The 22,874-nt window shown below is 42.0% G+C and overlaps 1 protein-coding gene across 2 annotated transcripts in view; it reads right to left on the minus strand.

Annotated features, from left to right (window-relative positions):
• The window catches only part of RRN3 (RRN3 homolog, RNA polymerase I transcription factor), a 33,446-nt gene extending 21,012 nt beyond the window's left edge, over positions 1–12,434 (minus strand). The window contains exons 1-8 of one of the 2 annotated variants that reach the window (XM_047780452.1): positions 12,304–12,434; positions 10,485–10,539; positions 9,263–9,319; positions 3,143–3,232; positions 2,899–3,028; positions 2,167–2,226; positions 1,510–1,573; positions 687–756 (exon numbers count right to left, since the gene is read on the minus strand). In XM_047780452.1, the coding sequence (XP_047636408.1) occupies positions 687–756; positions 1,510–1,573; positions 2,167–2,226; positions 2,899–3,028; positions 3,143–3,232; positions 9,263–9,319; positions 10,485–10,539; positions 12,304–12,392 (615 nt within the window). In that variant the 5' untranslated portion in view covers positions 12,393–12,434. Of the gene's footprint in view, positions 1–686; positions 757–1,509; positions 1,574–2,166; positions 2,227–2,898; positions 3,029–3,142; positions 3,233–9,262; positions 9,320–10,484; positions 10,591–12,303 lie in introns of both variants that reach the window. The other variant, XM_047780451.1, reaches the window with a different exon arrangement.
• Between the last annotated feature and the right edge of the window lie 10,440 nt (positions 12,435–22,874).

Here is a 22,874-nt window from a genome sequence, read left to right on the forward strand (position 1 = left end):
AATAATCTATGCTTAGAAGGGAACCACTAGTAATTATTAAAAGCTACACAGATGATCTAAATATTACACAAAAAACTTAAGACATCACTTACAGAGGCGCTGCCTTCATGTCCAAATGAGGCATGTTTACAACTGGTAATAAATAAATGAACTATTATCTTACAGTAATTCCTATCTATGTAAGCATTAAGCCTATACAAGTATTTGTGAAATGGACTATACCTTTGATGTGCACAGAGGAATAAGAAAAAAGACACAGAGAACCCTCAGTCACTTGCCAGGAAAGGAATCTCAATCAAATTTTTAGTCTTGAGTTTAAAACACAGCAGACAAAACAACTTTTAAGAAAAAGACCTGGAAGTTCCCATCATGGCTCAGAGGTAATGAACTCAACTAGTATCTATGAGGATGCAGGTTCAATCCATGGCCTCATTCAGTGGGTTAAAGATCTGGCGTTGCCATGAGCTGTGGTTAGGTTGCAGACATGGCTCCAATCTGGAGCTACTGTGGCTGTGGCACAGGCCAGCAGCTGCTGCTCCAATTCAACCCCTAGCCTGGGAATGTCCATATACCTCGAGTTCGGCCCTAAAAAAAAAAAAAAATTAAGAGAGAAATCTAAAATCGCCAAAAACTAAATCACACAAAACATCGTTTTCATTGTTTTCCCCCATTAAAAGATTTCTTACCAATGTTCTCTCTGATTTTCGAACGAATGGAAATTTTTCTACCAGTATTGGCATAAGAAACCATGGCGTCCTATTTCGAAAAGAAAAAAATTCAATCAATTCATGTTAACCAGACTTTCTCAGAAGGTAACATTTCCATTCTAAGAGCAAATATGGATACAGGAGGAAAATGCTAACTCAAGCAATTGGAATAAATGCACAGCTTCAGAGAAAAATCTCTAACAACTTTAGGGCAAATGAGCTTCTATTAACTTTGATAGCAATAGCAAATTAAAGGGGGTTTCCTTTTTTCTACAAAAGTTTAGCAAAGAGCTTCAGTTTAAAATCAAAACATTTCCCACTACACACATATACTATTTTAAAAAGAGAAAAAATTATCAACTTGGACTTTTTTAAAGTTAGGTTGCTATACCTACTGGGAGAATTTGCAGGTCACCCCTCCAAAAGAAACCTACACATCCTAAAAGCCTTTTCTTAGAACTGTTATTTTTATTCCTATGGCATGACCCCAACATGGAGGGGTTTCTCACTAAAAAATTTTGGCTATCTTATCAGTTAAAGACAAAAGCAAAATTCCAACCATAAAAAGTTGGAGGGGAGAATTTGCATATAAGTGTTGAAAAATAATTAAAGACAATGAATAGGAACTGAAATGACATTTTTTTGTAGAACATGATGTTATATCAACAGGATACAAAAAAAACACGCAGCATACAGCTGGAGTTTGGATGCTATGAACATCCTGTAATTTTCTCCCAACTGATCATAATTTTCTTGAGACTTAAACATCATGATTCAAAATAAGGAACAGAAGTATACTCACGAAGGGACATATCTTGCTATTATTTGTAAGGCTCTGTGACATGTGTCAAAATTTGCAGGAAGATCTACAAGGTGAAAAAGGAGCATCAAGATAAGACTGAAAACTGAAAACTGATCTGTTTGATGCTAAAAACAACTGCTAACCAAAACTGAATCATTCATCACCAAAATAATAATTTCAAGATTTTTCTCCATGACCAACTATCAATGCATACTAGAAATAATGCCATTAAGGGCAATCGACTGCCTATTAACATTAAATATTAACAAAAAAGATTCCATCAAAGGTTGCCTTGGAGTTCCCATCATGGCACAGTGGAAACAATCTGACTAGAAACCATGAGGTTGGGGGTTTGATCCCTGGTCTCACTCAGTGGGTTAAGGATCCGACACTGCTGTGAGCTGTGGTGTAGGTCGAAGATGCAGCTTGGACCCCACATTGCTGTGGCTCTGGCATAGGCCGGCAGCTACAGCTCCAATTAGATCCCTAGCCTGGGAACCTCCATATGCCATGGGTGTGACCACCCCCCAAAAAAGAAAAAGACAAAGGTTGCTTTTGCTGCAGTCTACCTATCAGAACAAATCCTAGAGAGGCAAAGATACTTTATCATTCAGCATGCATTCGCCAAGCCTTTGCTTTAATCCTCTTTGTACTCACTATCATCTTCGTCGTCAGAATCCGAAACATCTACGTCGCCATCCTTAACGATCACTCGGGCTTTTGAAAAAAGAAAATATGTTATTCTAATGATGATCTAAACAAACAACAGCCACATAATAAAGCGATCTTTCCATCATCCAAACTTAATACAAGAATAAAATTTACAGTTGGGAGGGAGGGATTTTAAGTAGCTAAAAATCCCTGAGTTCTAAGACTGCATCAGAAGCTCACCATAGCAAATTACAATCCACAAAAATCACAGCAACGAATGAATCTAGATGCCTCCACAGAGGTCATTACAGGGAACAGACATGTATCAGAACCGCTGCTGATATGTAACCTGGAGTCTTCTGTGGTGGTACAATCTCCAAAATGTATGGGGAAGTGGCACTGTAACAGAGATATTTAAAAAATGAAAACTCAGAGTTCCTGCCATGGTGCAGCGGAAATGAATCAAACTAGGAACCATGAAGTTGTGGGTTCGATCCCTGGCCTCGATCAGTGGGTTAAGGATTCAGCATTGCCATGAGCTGTGGTGTAGGTCGCAGAGGCATCTCGGATCTGGCGCTGCTGTGGCTGTGGCGTAGGCCGGCAGCTACAGCTCCAATTAGACCCCTAGCCTGGGAAACTCCATATGCCATGGGTGCGGCCCTAAAAACACAAAAGACAAAAAAGAAAGAAAGAAAGAAAGAAAAGAAATGTCAAAGCAAGCCAAGAGCAACCACTCACGAGGTACAAAATGAGAGGCGATCATGCTGAGACATGGTCTAAGGAAGACAGTCTGTGCAGATACAAGATTCCCAAGGAAAGCTAAATACTCTTCTACCACTGTCTGACTTCTGTTCAGCCACTTCAATCTCTAGAGGTGGGAGAGAGGAAAAGAGAACGGAAACATTTTACTGATACAATATATACTATTTTTAAAGTACTGAGTTACAAAAATAAGAGTCAATGAAATTAACAGTGAACTTACCAACAGAATATTAATAAGCTGCTCAAAGTCTTTTGTCAAGTACATGATGGAGGAACGGAACTCTAGCAGCCAGTTAATGATCTGGTCATCCTTAAGTTAAACAAAAAAAAGTACTTTCAAAATCACAGATCCTCTAAAACAACACAGAAGATGGTACCTATCTGGGGAATAATATTTAAATTAGGGGGAAAAAGTCACAAATTTGGACTGAAGTGAAAACTGGGATTAAAAATTTCTTACTGTGGACTTCCTGTCCTGGTTCAGCGGTAACAAACCCAGCTAATATCCATGAGGACCCGGGTTCAATCCTTGGCCTCGCTCAGTGGGTTAAGGACCTGGTGTTGCCATGAGCTGCAGTATAGGTTGCAGACGAGACTCAGATCTGGAGTGGCTGTGGCTGTGGAGCAGACCAGCAGCTACAGCTCCGATTTGACCCCAACCTGGAAATGTCCATATGCCGAAGAGAGTGTGGCCCTAAAAAGATAAAAAGAAAGAATCCCACTAGTATCCATGAGGATGAGGGTTTGATCCCTGGCCTCCATCAGTGCCTTAAGGATCCAGCGTTGCCATGAGCTGTGGTGTAGGGCACAGACACTCAGCTTGGATCCCAAGTTGCTGTGGTGAAGGCCAGCAGCTGTGACTCCAATTCAACCCCTAGCCTGGGAACTTCCATATGCCAAGGGTTTGCCCTAGGAAACACCTCAAATGTTGACATCTGTGAATTTTTTTTTAAATTGAAGAATTATAACAGATTCAAATATTCTAAGATCACAAGGTACCTCTACTTCTTCTATACTCATGCTGCCTTGCAAACATGCTGATGACATTCAGTCTAAGTTGATCAATAAATACAACTTTTTCTTAACCCAACCTGCAAATGAGTTTAAATGTATTAAGATGTGTTCTATATAAATGATAGCTCCACTACACCTTCACATATTTTTCAGACAATAAAACTGCCATCCATAATACATTAAGTGTGGGGGAAAACCTGCTAAATAAAAAAAATATATATCTAATAAAAATAGTTTTGTATTCATGCATACATAATTCACAAGAAAAAAATTAAAGCCCCTAATTTTTGAAAGAAGACGGTTAATGCAGGTTAAAGTAGGAGAAAGAGATATAAAAAAACAAAAACAATACCGTGCTGTACCTTCAACAAGGGACCATGAATAGTCTTGATCCTGCAGTGATAGGCTCTTAACAGCGCTGCACCTACAGCGACAGGCTACTCACAAGGAGCATCATTCAGGGAGAAGACGCCGAGTGCCATGCATCAACACCGCACACATGGACTTCTTCCTAATCCTGACAATGCTACACAGGGATTACTGTCATTCCCATTTTACAGGAATGAGGAAACTGAGGCTAAGAAAGATTAATAAGCAATTTGCCCAACCAAGCCAGTACAGAACTAGCTTCAGACAAAAAAAAAAAAAAAAAAAAGGAGTTCCCATCGTGGCGAATCCGACTAGGAACCATGAGGTTGCGGGTTTGATCCCTGCCCTTGCTCAGTGGGTTAACGATCCGGCGTTGCCGTGAGCTGTGGTGTAGGTTGCAGATGCGGCTCGGATCCCGCATTGCTGTGGCTCTGGCGTAGGCTGGCAGCTACAGCTCCAATTAGACCCCTAGCCTGGGAACCTCCATATGCCTAGGGAGCAGCCCAAGAAATGGCAAAAAAAACAAAAAAAAAAAAAAAGAACTAGCGTCAAACCCATTTGCCTAGACCAGTGCTCCAGCCACTCTCCCATAATGCCCTGCCCCGGGGGAAGGCACTCCCCACCTTCACTCAATCAGTGAGAGCTTCCTATGCACTCTGTGACAAACTTCAATGACACGGATGGCCTGCTGATGAAATCCTAAGTAACCTGGCAGTAAAAGAGTCACGACTCATTTGCACTGCAGTAATGTCACAATGTCCACAATCATTAAAGAAAACAAGGCCTGAAGCAGAAAAGACAAGCTAAGTTATGTGCAGATAAAAATAAATTAGCTCTATCGCATCTCTTTTCCACTAAAACAAGCTTAGGTAAATTATAAGGACAACATTTAAACTGCACCTTTTTTTTTTTGCTTTTGCTTTTTTAGGGCCACACCTACAGCATATGAAAGTTCCCAGGCTAGGGGTCAAGTGGGAGCTTCAGCTACCAGCCTACGCCACAGCTCACAGCAATGCCAGATCCTTAACCAGTGAATGAGGCCAAGGATCAAATCCTCATCCTAATGGATGCTAGTCAGGTTTGGAACACGCTGAGCCACAATGGAACTCCTAGCCCCCTTTTTAGCACTGAACCCTCGGCATATGGAAGTTCCCAGGCTAGGAGTCAAATCAGAGCTACAGCTGCCAGCCTACGCCACAGCCACAGCAACGTAGGGTCCAAGCCGCATCTGCGACCTACCCCACAGCTCATGGCAATGCTGGATCCTTAACCCACTGAGCAAGGCCAGAGATCATACCTGCATCCTCATGGATCCTAGTCAGGTTCGTTAACCAATGAGCCACAAAGGGAACTCCCAGAACTGCTCCACTGTTTCAAGCAAACCAGTCAGAGACTTTGGTGCTTAAGTACTGAATTATATTGGAAATAAATTACTTGCAACACTCTTCTGAACTAACATACACACAACTGATATGATTCTTGGTCTGTTAAAACCCCAAGGAGGAGACATGCTGACATAAAATACAGTAGAACACAAAGAATGCGATCCTTGTTCCTGTGGAAGAAGGCACAGGTCAGAGAAGGCTCTAAAGAGGAAATGACAGGAGTTCCCTTCATGGCTCAGCAGTAATAAACCCAACTAGTATCTATGAGGTTTGATCCCTGACCTCACTCAGTGGGTTAAGGATCCGGCATTGCCATGAACTGTAGTGTAGGTTGCAGACATGGCTCAGATCCTGCATGGCTGGTGGCTGTGGCTGCAGGATGGCAGCTGTACCTCTGATTCGACCCCTAGCCTGGGAACTTCCATATGCCATGGGTGTGGCCCTAAAAAGCAAAAAAAAAAAAAAAAAAGAGGAAGTAACACTTGCACTGTCTTTAAAAAGAGTCTTCATTCTCTGGGGTGCTATCCCTTGCAAGTCTTCAGAAAACCAAAAGCAGCTCAGTTTGGCTGGTGTATACGGTAAGCAAGCCAGCCAGCCGAGAGAGAAATCTAGGGAGCAAAGAGGAGCCGGACAACTCGCTGAAGTCCCTGTACGCCAGACTGATCATTAGAAAAATCTGCCGGCAGCGTGGGGCAGGAACTGAACGAACAAACCCTGTACTAAGACAGAACCTGGGACAGTTCACTAGCGAACATGACACTTTGGCTGGATCTCAAAGAGAAGTTTTGTAATTACAGTAATAACAATAAACACTAATATAAAACCATGTGCCAGGAACTATTCTAACACATTAACATACATTAACTCCTTTAATCATTACGACCACTCCATGAGACAGGTACTAACACTGGTTCCTGTTTTACAGCACAGGACACTGAGGCTTTAAGGTTTAGTAATTTGCCATTGGTTTCGAAACTTGTTAGGGAGGGAGGCCATGTAACCAGGGCCCATGTTCAAATAGGCAACAAATAAAAGGGATAGAGGACAGAAAGAAAAGGCAAAGGTATAAAGACAAAAAAAGTGGCAAGTTCAGGAAATGAAATAACCAGTGAGTCTGAACACTGAAAATTGTTGCAGGCCAGGCTAAAAAGCTGGTCCTCTCCTCTTCAGTAGCATGAAGTTTTCTGGTTTTTTTTTTTTTGTCTTTTCATGGCCGTACCCACAGCATATGGAAGTTCCCAGGATGGGATCAAATTGGAGCTGTAGCCAAAAGCCTACATCACAGCCACAGCAAGAAAGAATGTGAGACATGTCTTTGACCTACACCACAGTTCATGGCAAAGCTGGACACTTAACCCATTGAGTGAGACCAGGGATCAAACCCACATCCTCATGGATACTAATTGGGTTCATTACCGCTGAGTCATGATGGGAACTCCTCAGTAGGGATGAAGTTTTTAGCAATGACTTTAGATGACTCAGTTTGCACTGCTGAGGATAAATCTGGGGGAGGGTATATGTGAGACAGAGAAGAACTGGAACCAGATACCACTAAAGAGGTTATTAGAAGAGTCCAGAAAAGAGAAGGCCAACAAAACAAGAAACTTGATTTTTTTCCCAAAGGGATCAATGGGTACAAGGGGTGAGAAAGTCTAAAAGGATTCCAAGGTTCCCAACTTAAGAACTAGGTAAGCAATAAATCATTTGAACACATGAAGAAGGCTAGCGAAGTGGGTTCGGAAGAGAGAGAATGCTAAGTTTGCGGCACCTATTACACTTGTGGGCTGGCAGTTAATAAACAAGTCTGGAGCCCACAAGAGCAATCTGAGATACAGATACAAATCTGGGAGTTTATCAGGACACAGGTCAATTTCAAAGCCACGAGGGCATAAGAAGATCACACAGGAAGGATCTGTAGAGTGAGGGTCAAGTTTGGAAGTCCAATAAGCATAAAACGTAAGAACCTGTCACAAAAAATGATTAGAGATAAGCTTAAGAAGACAGGAAGAGGGAGTTCCCACTGTGGCTCAGTGGGTTAAGAGCCTGACAGTGTCTATGAGGATAAGGGTTTGAGCCCTGGCCTCACTAAGGATCTGGCATTGCTGCAAGCTGCAGCGTGGGCCACAGATGCAGCTCAGATCCTATGTCACCGTGGCTGTGGTGTAGAAGACAGGAAGATCATAGAAACCAAAGGAAAGGTATTAAGAAATTGGCAACCAACAGCATAAACTACTAAAAGGAATCAGTATGGGGCATTAAAAAAAAAAAAAAAACTCCACTGAAATTAGCATGTAAGAAATCAGAGAGGAGTTCCCTGATGGCTTAGTGGGTGAGGGATCCAGCATTGCTGTTCCAGTGGCTCGAGTTCCAGGTTCCATCCTTGGCCCAGGAATTTCACATGACATGGGTGAGGCAAAAAAAAAAAAAAATCACTGATAATCTCTGTCACAGTAATTACAGCAGTGGATTTAAACACGAATGAGAAAGTGCACACTGTCAGCAGGAGTAACAATCAACAATTACAAAGTCCCTCGGGTCAGAGGCTGTCCTAAGTGCTTCTTCTCTATCACCTCGTTATATCCTCTTAAAACTTACTATATGTTTAAAGAATTTCTCTGTCTCTGGTTTTACAAGGAGGAAAACAGAGGCAGAAATGTTAAACAACTTGCCCTAAGATGGAACGCTGGGAAACAATGAGCTGGGATTTCATCTCAGGTCATCTGATTGCCACTGCTCACAATAACAGACCACTCTTTCCAAGACAGGGCAGTAAAGGAAGAAAAGGGAAATAAGATTGAGTTATTACTACACCACAGGTACATAACTTGAGCCAATTTCCAAAAATGCTGAAAGAGTAGTAGCTTGAAGGACAAGTCACCTTTTGGTTTTTATTTTGTTCTGTTTTGTTTTACTACTGGGGAACCATGAGAATTGCATACGGCACTGAAGAAAGGTTCTAGAAAGGAAAAATTAAAGCAGAGTTTCTCAACGTCAGGGCTAGTGGCATCTGGTGACAGATCATTCTTTGCCATCGAGGGCCACCATGTGTATTGTCTGTAGGATGTTCCACAGCGTTCCTGTCATCCACTCACTAGATGCCAGTAGCACCCTTCCCTTCCCCCGGCTGTGACAACCAAAAACGCCCCTGGTTGAGAACCATTAAAGAAGGATCACAGAAGACTTCCTGTTGTGGCTCAGCGGTAGCAAACCCATGTGGTTCAATGGTAGTAAATGCGACTAGGATCCATGAGGATTCGGGTTCAATCCCTCGCCTCACTCAGTGGGTTAAAGATCCAGAGATGCTCTGAGCTGTGGTGGAGACTAGAGACATGGCTCAGATTCCAAGTGGCTGTGGGTGTGGTGTAGGTGAGCAGCTCTAACTTCAACTCGACCCCTAGCCTGCAAACTTCCATATTCCGCAACTGTAGCCCTAAAAAGCAATAAATAAATAAACAAAAAACAAAGAAGGATCAGAGAGTAAATTCCAGAGGATGAAAGAGGAACACAGTGCCAATTACTGTCTCTACAAAGTGGCAACGACTTTGCTAATGATCAAACACAAATTTAATTACCTTTATCTCTGGATCTAACAGCTGGTTCTTCAACAATTCAAAGTCATTTGTTTCACCCTTAATAAAATGGGGGGGAAAAATGAATTTTTGCTTGCTTGGGTTTCCAGTTAAAGACCAACAGCAGAACTTTCAACTATTACAAAAAAATGCATCGTGATATATGTATCTGTATAAGTGATTTACTTTACCATACACCTGAAACTAACACAACTTTCTAAGTCAACTATTCTCCAATAAAATGTATTGGGGAAAAAAAAGACCCTAGATTCTAACAAGATAAACACACATACAAAAAGAACATTGTAACATTCATACATCAACTGGAATTACAAATCCTGACTACGAAAATTTTAAAACTTATGTTAGTGAAGCTAGTGGGCTAGAAAAAAAGAAAATGACAACTCAAATGCAATTCATCTTTAGGTGTACTTGTGTACTGACGTTTAAATATGAAAGTGAATATGCTACATAGAGATATATATGCAAGTTGCATATAAAAATACATAGTCCTGATTATTTTCCCTCCATTGCTGACATACAGTAGAATCACTTCTAAACTGATGCAAAAACAGGAGTTCCCGTCGTGGCGCAGTGGTTAACGAATCCGACTAGGAACCATGAGGTTGCGGGTTCAGTCCCTGCCCTTGCTCAGTGGGTTAAGGATCCGGCCTTGCCGTGAGCTGTGGTGTAGGTTGCAGACGCGGCTCTGATCCCGCGTTGCTGTGGCTCTGGTGTAGGCCGGTGGCTACAGCTCCGATTCAACCCCTAGTCTGGGAACCTCCATATGCCGCGGGAGCAGCCCAAGAAATAGCAACAACAACAAAAAGACAAAAGAAAGAAAGAAAAAAAAAAAAAACCAAAACCCTCATCAACAAAGCTGGTTTGTGGCCCAAAGCAATGCTTAGGTAACTCCTTAAGAAATAAAATGCCCTGATCTAATGATTTTTTAATTCTACCTCTTGCCAAAGTTTTAAAAAGATACTATACAAATAAAGCATTTAAAGATCTGTAACAGCAAAGGGGTTACTACTCTCTGAGCTGACAGCACCAAGCTGCTGTGAAATATCTGATTTCAATATTGATATCAAATTCATCTTATCTGTCCTATCAGATTATAGCTATAGCTGTAATCTGACTAGCAAAAATAAAACCTCAATATGTCAATTTTAATTCAATAAAGGTGAGGAAAAAACTCACCAAACCTCACATTATCCGCTCTTACCTTTTTGTATTTCAGCAACACTTCTGTCACAGTTCCACCAAACCGAACGGTTTTTCTTGGGGGAGAAATGAAGAAATCATTCTCTAGTGCAAGCATATCTGAAAGCCTAGAGAATGAAGATTATCAAGCCATTAAAGTGCTTGACAGGGAACAATAAAATATATAATAACCAACATTTACTGGACCATCATCATCCGGGGGGACTACTGCTGAAGTCCCCTAACTGGCCTCCCTGCCTCTCCTTGAGTCCCCCAACAATTCCTCATTCAGTGATCTAAAGATCTTTCAAAAAGACAGATCAAGCTATCCAACTCTCCTGCTTAAATTCTCCAAAGGTTTCCTACTTCACTCAGAATAAAAAGTCTACACTCTTTACTGGGGGCTTTGAGGTCCAACATTAATCTGGCCCCTGCCTACCTCTCTAACTTCATCTCCAAACACTTACTGCAGCCAGGGTCTTTTCTGTTCTTCAAACTCACCAAGCAGATTACCATTTTACTTATCATTACTTCTATCAGAGACACTCATTTTCCAGATCTGAACCTGGTGGGACCCCTGTCTTCACTCAAGTTGAAGCTCAAATGTCAGAGAGGGCTTCCCCATCAGAATTCTAAAGTACTCATCCTTTCTCTCTCCCCTACCATCATCCTGTTTTATTTCTTCACAGAAGTTTCCAGTATCTGAAATGATCCTGTTCATTTATTTTTTGTCTTCCCTTCCTCACACTGTAAGCTCTGCTGAGAGCAGGGACACTGTCTCTTTTGATGGACTACCATCCCCCATGTCTAATACAGAAAGCAGGCGCTTAAGAAATATCATGAATGATGTTATGCCGAATGTAAGTTTGCTTCTTTTAAACACAGTAGATTAGTGAAAAACATAGTATCCTGCTAGTGACTCTCAAAGTTAAACCCCACAGTGTTTCACCAGGATCAGGGACTTTAAAAGTTGACTAGGATAAACACTGTTAAACAAACGTGTGTCAAAACAAATTTCAGGAGTTCCCACTGCGGCTCAACCGAAACAAATCTGACTAGTATGCATGAGGACGCAGGCTGATCCCTGGCCTCCTTAACTCAGTGGATTAAGGATCCAGCATTGCAGAGAGCTCTAGACCGCAGATGCAGCTCAGATCTGACATGGCTGTGGCTGTGGAATAGGCCAGCAGCTGCAGCTCTAATTCGACCCCTAGACTGGGAACCTCCATATGCTGTGGGTGCGGCCCTAAAAAAGACAAAAAAATTAAATTAAATTAAAAATTTCAAAAAAACTAAAAAAATTTAAAAGGCAGTATGTCATTAGTGATGGCATTCAGCTGATAATCCATATAGCCCAGGGACTAAATCTAAGTCCAACCAAGGGAGTTCCCTCTTGGCTCAGCGGGTTAAGGATCCGGCGCTGTCACTGCTGTGGCTCAGGTCACAGTATGGCACGGGTTCGATTCCTGGCCTGGGAACTTCTACAAGTCGCAAGTGCAGACCGAAAAAAAAAAAAAAAAAATCTAGTCCAAGAAGCAGGAGGAACGAGTAAAAGGGTAGCATGCCGTACCCAGGCCTGGGACGCTATTGAGCGAGCCCAGTAAGAGGGAAGCCAGGGAGGAACAAAAGGAACTCTGGAACAGAAAATAAGTTCATATTTCCAGCCCCTCTCCCACCTTTATTACCCACCTAAGGGACATGGGCTCCCTATTGAGAAACTGAACTGACCTTGTTCCCTCTGTTCCCACCCCACTCCTTTTCGGACCCTTCGGATTGCTCCCCTAATCCCGGTCCTGGGCTTTGGTCCCAGACGCGTAGAAGCAAGCGCCCCGGATTCTTACCCTGTTCTTGATGCGCCCAAAGTCTTGACTGCGGAGGCCGAGGTAGCAGCATCTCCGGGAAACCGCGTGTGAAGCAGCGGGGCCGCCATCGGGCCGGACAAGCGCGACGATTGCAACCCGCGCCGGAAGTCTTGTTTCTTCTAAGACCGCCTCCGTCCCGGAAGACGCGCGTGAGAGCTGCGGCCGTCAGCCAATCAGGAACCGCAACTGGGGAGAGCTGAGTGAGCTCGGCGAGCTAGAGCGCCACCAATGCGGTCTCCTCCAAGCGCTGCATCGGGCCCCTCCTTCTGCCTGGAGGACTTTCTCTGCCTAGCGAGGTGCTGCGCTGAGGACGCCTCCTGTACAAGTAGGGGAGGGATTCGTAGGGCGGCACTATCCATCCTCCAGGGTCCCAGAGAAGGGGCGGGGACACCGGGAAGTGCTAAGCCTTGGCTAGGTATTAAGCTTTTGGAGTCAAAACATCCGTCAGTCAAACTGAAGAACCCGAGGACCCGTGATTAACTCAAACCCGCAAAGAGATGGTGCCGTCCAGGGTTGGAACGAGTCGGCTCGATCCACAGGAAGCTGCTTCCCGGTACCTGCTGGCTACCCTCACAGACGCCCAAGCTAATCTTATCCTCGCGGAGACAGGCTTGACGAAGCGGCTTACCCCTATACCTCAGAGCTTATCGTGATGCTGGGATGAGAAATCAAAGAGTGAGAGGAGACAGTTTCCAAAAGACATTAGCCCTTGAACTTAAATTTTTAAAGGAGGCACGGAGTTGGCCAGACCATAAAAGCAGGAAAGGGTCTTACAGGCATAGGGAACTGCAGGTGCCAAAGAAGGGTGGGTGAGAAGGAGGCAGAAGGAAAGATGACTGCCCCTCCCCTTAGTCCTCCCCTCTCAGTTTCTAAGAAGGAAAAATGTTGCAACCTTTGGAAACTGTATAGAATTATATCAAAAGGACATTAAACCAGCTACAGCAATTTGTTAAATGTAAAGCACTGTTCTGTTTTTGCAAAGGTGTAAAATCAGTGACTAAATATCTATGGTGGAAAAAAATAAGCATTATTGAATAAAATAAAATCAGTAACTGTCTTTTGGCTGTCCCAACCATTTCTTCCCTTACTACTTTATAGAATTCCTGCGAAACACAGGGCAGAAATCATCAACGTCCCAAGAGCAGAGGAAATTGCACCCTGCTCACAGAGATGTTCAAGAAAGCTGTTTAAGTGGGACTCGCTCTCCTCCGCCCCCAAAGCAGAGGGGAAAACAAACAAACAAAAAACCCCACAGTTCTTTGCACTCTCAGTCAGTAGTTTAACTGTATTCTCCAGCAATTTGACAATTACTTTAATCTTTTATTTTTAAAAAGTCTTAGATGTACAAAAGAATGTATGTTAATCCGACTAGAAACCATGAGGTTGCAAGTTCGATCCCTGCCCTTGCTCAGTGGGTTAAGGATCTGGCATTGCCATGAGTTGTGGTGTAGGTCACAGATGTGGCTCAGATCCTGCGTTGTTGTGGTTCTGACGTAAGCCGGTGGCTACAGCTCCGGTAAGACCCCTAGCCCGTGAACCTCCATATGCAGCAGGAGCGGCCCTAGGAAAGGCAAAAAGACAAAAAACAAACAAAAACAAAAAACAAAAAAACCACCACAGTAGAGAGTTCCCCCTGTTGTGCAGTAGGTTAAGGATCCAGAGTTACTGCAGCTGTGGTGTAGGTCACAGTTGTGGCTTAGATTGCATCCTTGGCTAGGGAACTTACATATGCTGAAAAACAAAAACAAAAAAAGAGTAAAGTGAACACCTGCGAGTGTACACCCAATTTATGAGACAACCAGTATTACTGACACTTCTTGTGTGGTCCCACTTTGTCGTCCCTGCTTCTTCTCCAGGTAATCACTAACCTGATCTTAATAATTTTTTTTTTCTTTCTTTCATTCTTTTTTTTTTTTTTTTTGTCTTTTTAGGGCTGAACTCGCGGCATATGGAGGTGCCCAGGCTAGGGGTCCAATCAGAGCTGTAGTTGCCAACCTACACCATAGCTCATGGCAATTCCAGATCCTTAACCCACTGAGCAAGGCCAGGGATTGAACCCTCAACTGCATGGTTCCTACTCAGATTCTTTAACCACTGTGCCACAACGGGCACTCCCATTTCAACTTTTCTTTATGCAGTTACCATATATATCCCCAAACAATATGCTATTTATGGAGTTCCCATCATGGCTCAGTGGTTAATGAAGGAGACTAGTATCCATGATTACACAGGTTCAATCCCTGGCCTTACTCAGTGGGTTAATAACCCAGTGTTGGGCTTGGATCCGGCATCGCTGTGGCTGTAGTGTAGGCCAGCAGCTGTAGCTCTGATTTGACCCCTAGCCTGGGAACCTCTATATGCTGCGGGTGCGGCTCTAAAAAGAAAAAGACAAAAAAACCCAAAAACCAATATGCTATTTCCTTTACTTGTCTTTCAATGATAACAATATTTCCATGCTGTATTATAGTGCTGCATCTTTTCTTTCCTTTTTTTTTTTTTTGAAATACTTTCCCCTTTGTTTTATTTTTTCTTTTTATGGCCACACCTGCAGCATATGGAAGTTCCCAGGCTAGGGATAGACTTGGAGCTGCAGCTGCCAGCTTATACCACAGCCACAGCAATGCCAGATCTGAGCCGCATCTGAGACCTATACCACAGCACGTGGCAACACCGGATCATTAACACACTAGGCGAGGCCAGGGATCAAACCCACATCCTCATGGACACTAGTTGCATTCTTAACCACTGAGCCACAATGGGAACTCCTGCTACTTCTTTTCAATCAGCATTATGCTTCTAGAATCCAAGCCTGTTGTATGTCACTGTGTTTTCCCTGCCATATAGCATTTCATTATGTGAAAATACTATGATTTGGGGTCAGGGGCCTTGACCACACCCTCCAGAAGTTCTGGGGCCAAGAATAGAACCCACACCACAGCAGCAACCCGAGCCACGCCAGTGACAACACCAGATCTTTAACCTGCTGAGCCACCAGGAAACTTCGGTGTCCTATGATTTATAAATCTATTTTCCTATCTCCAACATTTGGATTGTTTACTTTCCCTCTCCCTCCCAGGGTTATGTACATTGCTATAAATATTCTTATATAGTTTCCTTATTCATAAGTGCAAGAATTTTTCTAGGGCGGAGTTGTCAGCTTGAAAGATATACAAGATACAAAGCGCTTTCCAAAGTGGTTGTGCCAATATACCCTCCCAGAAACACCTTCTTCTTAAGCTCGAGCACAGCTCCTTCCTTACTTTCACAAAGCACAGTTAATCAAGGCTTCCATGTTACAATTTTTTTCAGTGACACCTGGGCACAAGACAAGACAAATCTTAAAACTGGGAGTTCCCGTTGTGGCTCAGGAGGTTACAAACCCGACTAGTATCCATGAGGATGTGGGTTCAATCCCTGGCCTCTCTCAGTGGGGTAAGGATCTGGCGTTGCCATGTGGTGTAGGTCAGGGATGTGACTGGGATCCCAAGTTGCTGTGGCTGTGGTGTATACTGTCAGCTGCAGCTCAGATTTGATCCCTAGCCTGGCACCCATGCTGTGTGTGCCACCTTAAAAAGCAAAGCAAAACCAAACAATGCAAGCCAAAAAAGAAATAGCATAATCTGCTGTTGGAGTTCTTTGGTCATGTTCATTCATATTCTTTGGGGATCCTCTACTCAGTCATTCTGTTCTGTGGACCAACTTGGTTTGCCAGGATAAAAGCCTCCTTTATCCAGTCTTGCCTTCCACAGGAGCTGGTATCTTTCAGTCTCCAACTCTACTAAAAATGAATAAAGATCCCCCTCCTCCAAAAAGGAAAAAAAATCAACATGCCACCTGCAAAAAGGCAGGCTTGCCCCCAACGTGGTCATTCTTTTATATCACTGTGCATTACAGTTCATAATTATTGTGAACTTCTTCATTCCAGAATGAAATTTTGCTTTCATATACCCAGCAGACCCATTAAACTGTTTTTCAAAAGAGCAATATTTCCTTGGAGATAATTTAAAAATCATCCCTAGAGTAGTTCAGTTGGTTAAAGCCTCTTGGCTTGAAAGTAACAGAAACTATCTCAAGCTAGTTTAAGCAGAAAAGGAGAATTTGTTCTAAGGAGGCAGGATATCTTAAAGCGCCAGAGAAGAATGTCCCACTGGCCAAATTTGAGTCAGGCACCATCCTCTAACCTAATCTAGAGAGGTGAGGACATATTTTACCAAATGGCTTCCAATGAATCTTTACTATATTTGAAAGAGTAACTATTAATGCTCCATAAATGTTTTTCAAATGGCTGAATGGCAGGGAAGATCCAAATGATAAATTTCCCAAAAGCAAAGCCAATAATAGATACACCATTTGCTCCTTTCCCCTTTCCAAAAAGAGTCAACATTTACTTTGTAAGTCAATTATTGTTATAAAAAAGCCATTCATTAATGCAAGATCTTAACTGTGTGTGTGTGTGTATATATGTATGTGTGTGTGTGTGTGTGTGTGTATATTTTTTTTTTTTGGCCATGCCTGCAGCATGTGTGAATTCCTGGCCCAGGGATCAAACCTGCACCACAGCAGCAACCCAGGCCACAGAAGTGACAATGCTGGATCCTTAATCTGCTGAGCCACCAGGGAGATCCTCAACTGTATATCTTTAATATCTATCATTAATGTATATTATAATAATGTATATATTTACTAATTAATCTGTTGTATGTTATATTTACACACAATGCATGTAATTATGAATAATAAAATACATATATATGTAATGTAACATATATAATTGATTCATTTAATATATTATTAACCAATATATATAATATATATAATATAATTATGAATAATAAAATACATATATATGTAATGTAATATATATAATTGATTCATTTAATATATTATTAACCAATAATATACATATATTCCAAGACTATTAATTTAGAGCCTCCTTGTCCCAGAATAGTATAAAGTAGAGCTTCTCAACCTTGACACTGTTGATATTTTGGTTCAGATGGGAGGGGAGGAGGCTGTCCCATGCACTGCAGGATGTTTAGCAGCATCTCTGGCCTCCAGCCGCTAGGTGATAGTAGCATTCCCTTACTATCCCCATTGTGACAAGCAAAAGTGTCCAGACATTGCCAGATGCCCTGGGGGATGATATTGCCAAAATTAAGAACCACTGGTATAAAGCATGGCCATAGTAAACTTTTAGTCCAACTGAAGACACGAAACATTCAAGACAACTAGAGAACAAAAAAGGAAACCTTTACTTCTAGTAATAATTCAGTATTAAATCACCAAAAGTCTCTGACTAGTTTACTATTTTATTTTGTTTGTATAGTTGTTTTTTTGTTTCTTTGTTTCTGCTTTTTAGGGTGGAACCTGCAACATCTGGAGGTTCCCAGTCTAGGGGTTGAATTGGAACTACAGCTGCTGGCCTATACCACAGAGACCTCATATTTCCCATTTCAAAGTTTTCACCATGAATAAGGTACTTCTGTGTAAAACGTGTCAGCTACAAGGGAGTCTGGATTTAAATTATGTTTCTTTTAATGCTGTAGCAAGCATTGCTTGAGTATGACCTGTACTCTCTGTAACTTGACATGCCTTAATAAAGCCAGAGATCCTCCCTGAATTTTTTACAGGGGCCATTGCCCTCTTACAATCTTTATTAGCATTTTCATATGCTAAGCTGCTTGAGAATGTGCCACCTGGTGCTATATGGCTAGAGTTACGTGGTCCAACCATAAGACAATACTATGAACAATTGCATGCCAACAAATCTGACAACCTGGAAGAAATGGACAACTTTCTAGAAACTTATAGCTTGCCAAAACTGAATCAAAAAGAAGTAGATCAACTGAAAAGACTGATCACTAGAAATGAAATTGAATGTCATAAAAAACACTCCCTACAAATAAAAGTCCAGGACCAGATGACTTCACAGGAAAATTCTACCAAACATATAAAGGGGAACTTACACCCATCCTCCTTAAACTTTTCCAAAAGGTTGAAGAAAAAGGAACATTCCCAAAGACATTCTATGATGTCACCATCACCCTAATACCAAAATCAAAGATACCACGAAAAAAAGAAAACTATAGGCCAGTATCTCTGAGGAATAGAGATGCAAAAATTCTCAACAAAATTTTAGCCAACCGAATCCAACAACATACAAAAAGAGCTTACATCACAACCAAGTGGGATTCATCCCAGGTTCTCAAAGATGGTTCAACTGATGTAAATCGATCAATGTCATAAACCACATTAACAAAATAAAAATCAGAAACCACATGATCATCTCAATAGATGCAGAAAAAGCATTTGACAAAGTCCAACATCCATTCATGATCAAAACTCTACCAAAGTGGGTATGGAGGGAACATACCTTAACATAACAAAAGGCATTTATGACAAACCCAGAGCAAATATAATACTCAATGGAGAAAAGCTGAAAGCCTTCCCATTAAAATCTGGAACAAGACAAGGATGCCCACTCTCACCAGGGACAAACAAAAGAAATAAAAAGTAGAGAAGAGGTAAAACTGTCACTGTATGCAGGTGACATGATACTATATATAGAAAACCCTAAGGACTCAACCCCAAAACTACTTGACCTGATCAACAAATTCAGCAAAGTAGCAGTAGAATTGCCAAAGCAATGCTGAGGAACAAAAACCAAGCAGGAGGCATAACTCTCCAGACTTCAGGAAATATTACAAAGCCACAGTCATCAAGACAGTGTGCTACTGGTACCAAAACAAACATACAGACCAATGGAACAGAATAGAGAACCCAGAAACAACCCCAGACACCTATGGTCAATTAATCTTCAACAAAGGAGGCAAGAATATCAAATGGGAAAAAGACAGTCTCTTCAAAAAAAAAAAAAAAAAAAAAGGAGTTCCCGTCGTGGCGCAGTGGTTAACGAATCCGACTAGGAACCATGAGGTTGCAGGTTTGATCCCTGCCCTTGCTCAGTGGGTTACGATCTGGTGTTGCTGTGAGCTGTGGTGTAGGTTGCAGATGCGGCACGGATCCCGCGTTGCTGTGGCTCTGGCATAGGCTGGTGGCTACAGCTCCGATTAGACCCCTAGCCTGGGAACCTCCATATGCCGTGAGAGCGGCCCAAGAAAATGCCAAAAAGACAAAAAAAAAAAAAAGACAGTCTCTTCAGCAAGTGGTGCTGGGAAAACTGGACAGCCACATGTAAATCAATGAAACTGGAACACACCCTCACACCATGCACAAAAATAAACTCGAAATGGCTCAAAGACTTAAATGTAAGACAAGATACCATCAAACTCTTAGAAGAGAACATAGGCAAAACATTCTCTGATATCAACCTTACAAATGTTTTCTCAGGTCAGTCTCCCAAAGCAATAGAAATAAAAGCAAAAATAAAGCAATGGGATCTAATCAAACTGATGAGCTTTTTCATAGCAAAGGAAACTATATATTAAAAAAAAAACAAAATGACAAACTATAGAATGGGAGAAAATAGTTTCAAACAATGTAAATGACAAGGGCTTAATCTCTAAAATATACAAACAACTTATACAACTCAACAGCAAAAAAGCCAACAACCTAATGGAAAAATGGACTAAAGACCTGAACAGACATTTCTCCAAAGAAGATATACAGATGGCCAACAAGCACATGAAAAAATGCTCAACATCACTGATTATTAGAGAAATGCAAATCAAAGCTATCACGATAATGGCCATCATTAACAAGTCCACAAATAACAAATGCTGGAGAGAGTGTGGAGAAAAGTGAACCCTCCTGCACTGTTGGTGGGAATGTAAACTGGTACAACCACTATGGAAAACAGTATGCAGGTACCTTAGAAAACTATATACATAGAACTACCACATGACCCAGCAATCCCACTCAGGCATATATCTGGACAAAACTTTCCTTGAAATAGAGACATGCACCCGCATGGTCATTGCAGCACTCTTCACAATAGCCAAGACATGGAAACAACCTAAATGTCCATCAACAGATGAATGGATTAAGAAGATGTGGTATATACACAATGGAATACTACTCAGCCATAAAAAGAAGAAAATAATGCCATTTGCAGCAACATCGATGGAACTAAAGACTCTCATACTAAGTGAAGTCAGTCAGAAAGAGAACGACAAATACCATATGATTTCACTTATATCTGGGATCTATGGCACAAATGGACCTTTCCACAGAAAAGAAAATCATGGAGAACAGACTTGTGGAGTTCCCGTTGTGGCGTAGTGGAAACGAATCTGACCGGGAACCATGAGATTTTGGGTTGGATCCCTGGCCTCGCTCAGTAAGTTAAGGATCCAGCATTGCCATGAGCTCTGGTGTAGGTTGCAGACACGGCTCGGATCTGGTGTTGCTGTGGTTCTGGTGTAGGCTGGTGGCTACAGCTCCAATTAGTCCCCTAGCCTGGGAACTTCCATATGCCGTGGGTGTGGCCCTAAAAAGACAAAAGACAAAAAAAAAAGAGAGAGAGACAACAGACTTGTGGTTGCCAAGGGGGAGGGGGAGGGACTGGGCAGGACTGGGGATTTGGGATTAATAGATGCAAACTATTGCCTTTGGAATGGACAGGCAATGAGATCCTGCTGTGTAGCACTGGGAACTATGTCTGATCACTTGTGATGCAGCTCAATAATGTGAGAAAAAACAATGTATACATGTATGTGTGACTGGGTCACCTCGCTGTGCAGTAGAAAATTGACAGAACTCTGTAAATCAGCTATAATGGAAAAAAATAAAAATCATCATAAAAAATTATGCCATTATGAATTGGGGACCAATTGAAGAACTAAGATCTGATAATAACCTAACTCTCAAAGTACACAAACAAGATAAGGGTGGATTCCAAGTGATGTCCACTTCACAATATATTGGCATCCTGGGAGATTAGATGGCCCCCAGCTAAGAATGGGAAAAAAGCCTTTGCAGGATACTCAGTGGAAAATAGTAGCGGCCCTACAAAGAGTATCCTTATGGAATTTTAATTATACATGTAGTAACTAAGCAAAAACTTTTACAGTGATTAGTACTTTTTTTTTTAATCTCTATTGTCTTTTCTAGGGCCATACCCACGGCATATGGATGTTCCCAGGCTAGGGGTCTAATCAGAGCTGTAGCCGCCAGCCAATGCCAGAGCCACAGCAACTTGGGATCCGAGCTATGTTTGCGACCTACACCACAGCTCACAGCAATGAAAGATCCTTAACCCAGGGATCGAACCCACAACCTCATGGTTCCTAGTCAGATTCGTTAATCGCTGAGCCATGATGGGAACTCCACCGCTTTTAATCAGTCTAGTTGGATTCAGACTTCTGTTTTTGCTCCTTATGTACTTATGGTAGGGAATAATTTACATGTTTTCTTCAACTGTAGTTCTCAGGTCTATCATATCCTATGCACGAATTGCTATTTACATCACTGCATTGATAGGACTAATAAAAATCAATTCATTATGATCATGTATCAACCCCCCATGACCTGGATACCTGTGTATCTTACTGAACCTTGGGAACAATACCCCACCTTGCTTATATTACATAATATATTTCAAAAGATTCTTTTTTGGGGAAAATGTATGATTGGATTAATTACGGGGCCATATTTACTACCATTGGTATTATTACATCAGTAGCTATATCTGCTGTAGCCCTGTCTCAGGAAATTCAAACTCATACCTCTGTGAACAATCTGGTCTGAAACTCCTCACAACTGTGGCATGATCAACAGTCAAATGATTTAGCCTTGGAGTTCCCGTCATGGTGCAGTGGTTAACAAATCCGACTGAGAACCATGAGGTTGCAGGTTCGATCCCTGGCCTTGCTCAGTGGGTTAAGGATCTGGCGTTGCCGTGAGCTGTGGTGTGGATCACAGACGTGGCTCAGATCCCGTGTTGCTGTGGCTCTGGTGTAGGCCAACGGCTACAGCTCCGATTAGACCCCTAGCCTGGGAGCCTCCATATGCTGAGGGAGTGGCTCAAGAAAAGGCAAAAGGACAAAAAAAAAAAAAAAGAGTTAGCCTTTCGAGATGAATTGAATAGGCTAAAAGGTGAATTTTTTTGGATGGGCAAGGAATTAGGTAGTATTCACACACAATTAAGGCTACCTTGTCATTATAATGTTATTGCTTGTAATTCCTTTTAAATATAATAGCAGTCTGTATAATTGGGAAAAAAACTAAGGCTCATGTTTTGGGAGCCTGGGGATGCCACGATGCTATACTAGATATTATAGCCCTTCAAAAGGATATTCAACAATGCAGCTCTATGCGACTAGACACTTATAGGGATCAACTTATTGACAGCATCTTTGCCGGATTTCAGGCTTTTAATCCTCATACCAGGTTTAAAAATCCTAATATTACTTTCATTACACTTTTTTTTTTTTTGGTTTTTGTTTTTTAGCACCGCACCTGTGGCATATGGAGGTTCCCAGGCTAGCGGTCGAATCGGAGCTGTAGCCAGTGGCCTACACCACAGCCACAGCAATGCCAGATCTGAGCCACATCTGTGACCTACACCACAGCTCACGGCAACGCTGGAT

This window comes from Phacochoerus africanus, chromosome 5 (assembly GCF_016906955.1).
Source record: "Phacochoerus africanus isolate WHEZ1 chromosome 5, ROS_Pafr_v1, whole genome shotgun sequence".
NCBI classification, from domain to species: domain Eukaryota; kingdom Metazoa; phylum Chordata; class Mammalia; order Artiodactyla; family Suidae; genus Phacochoerus; species Phacochoerus africanus.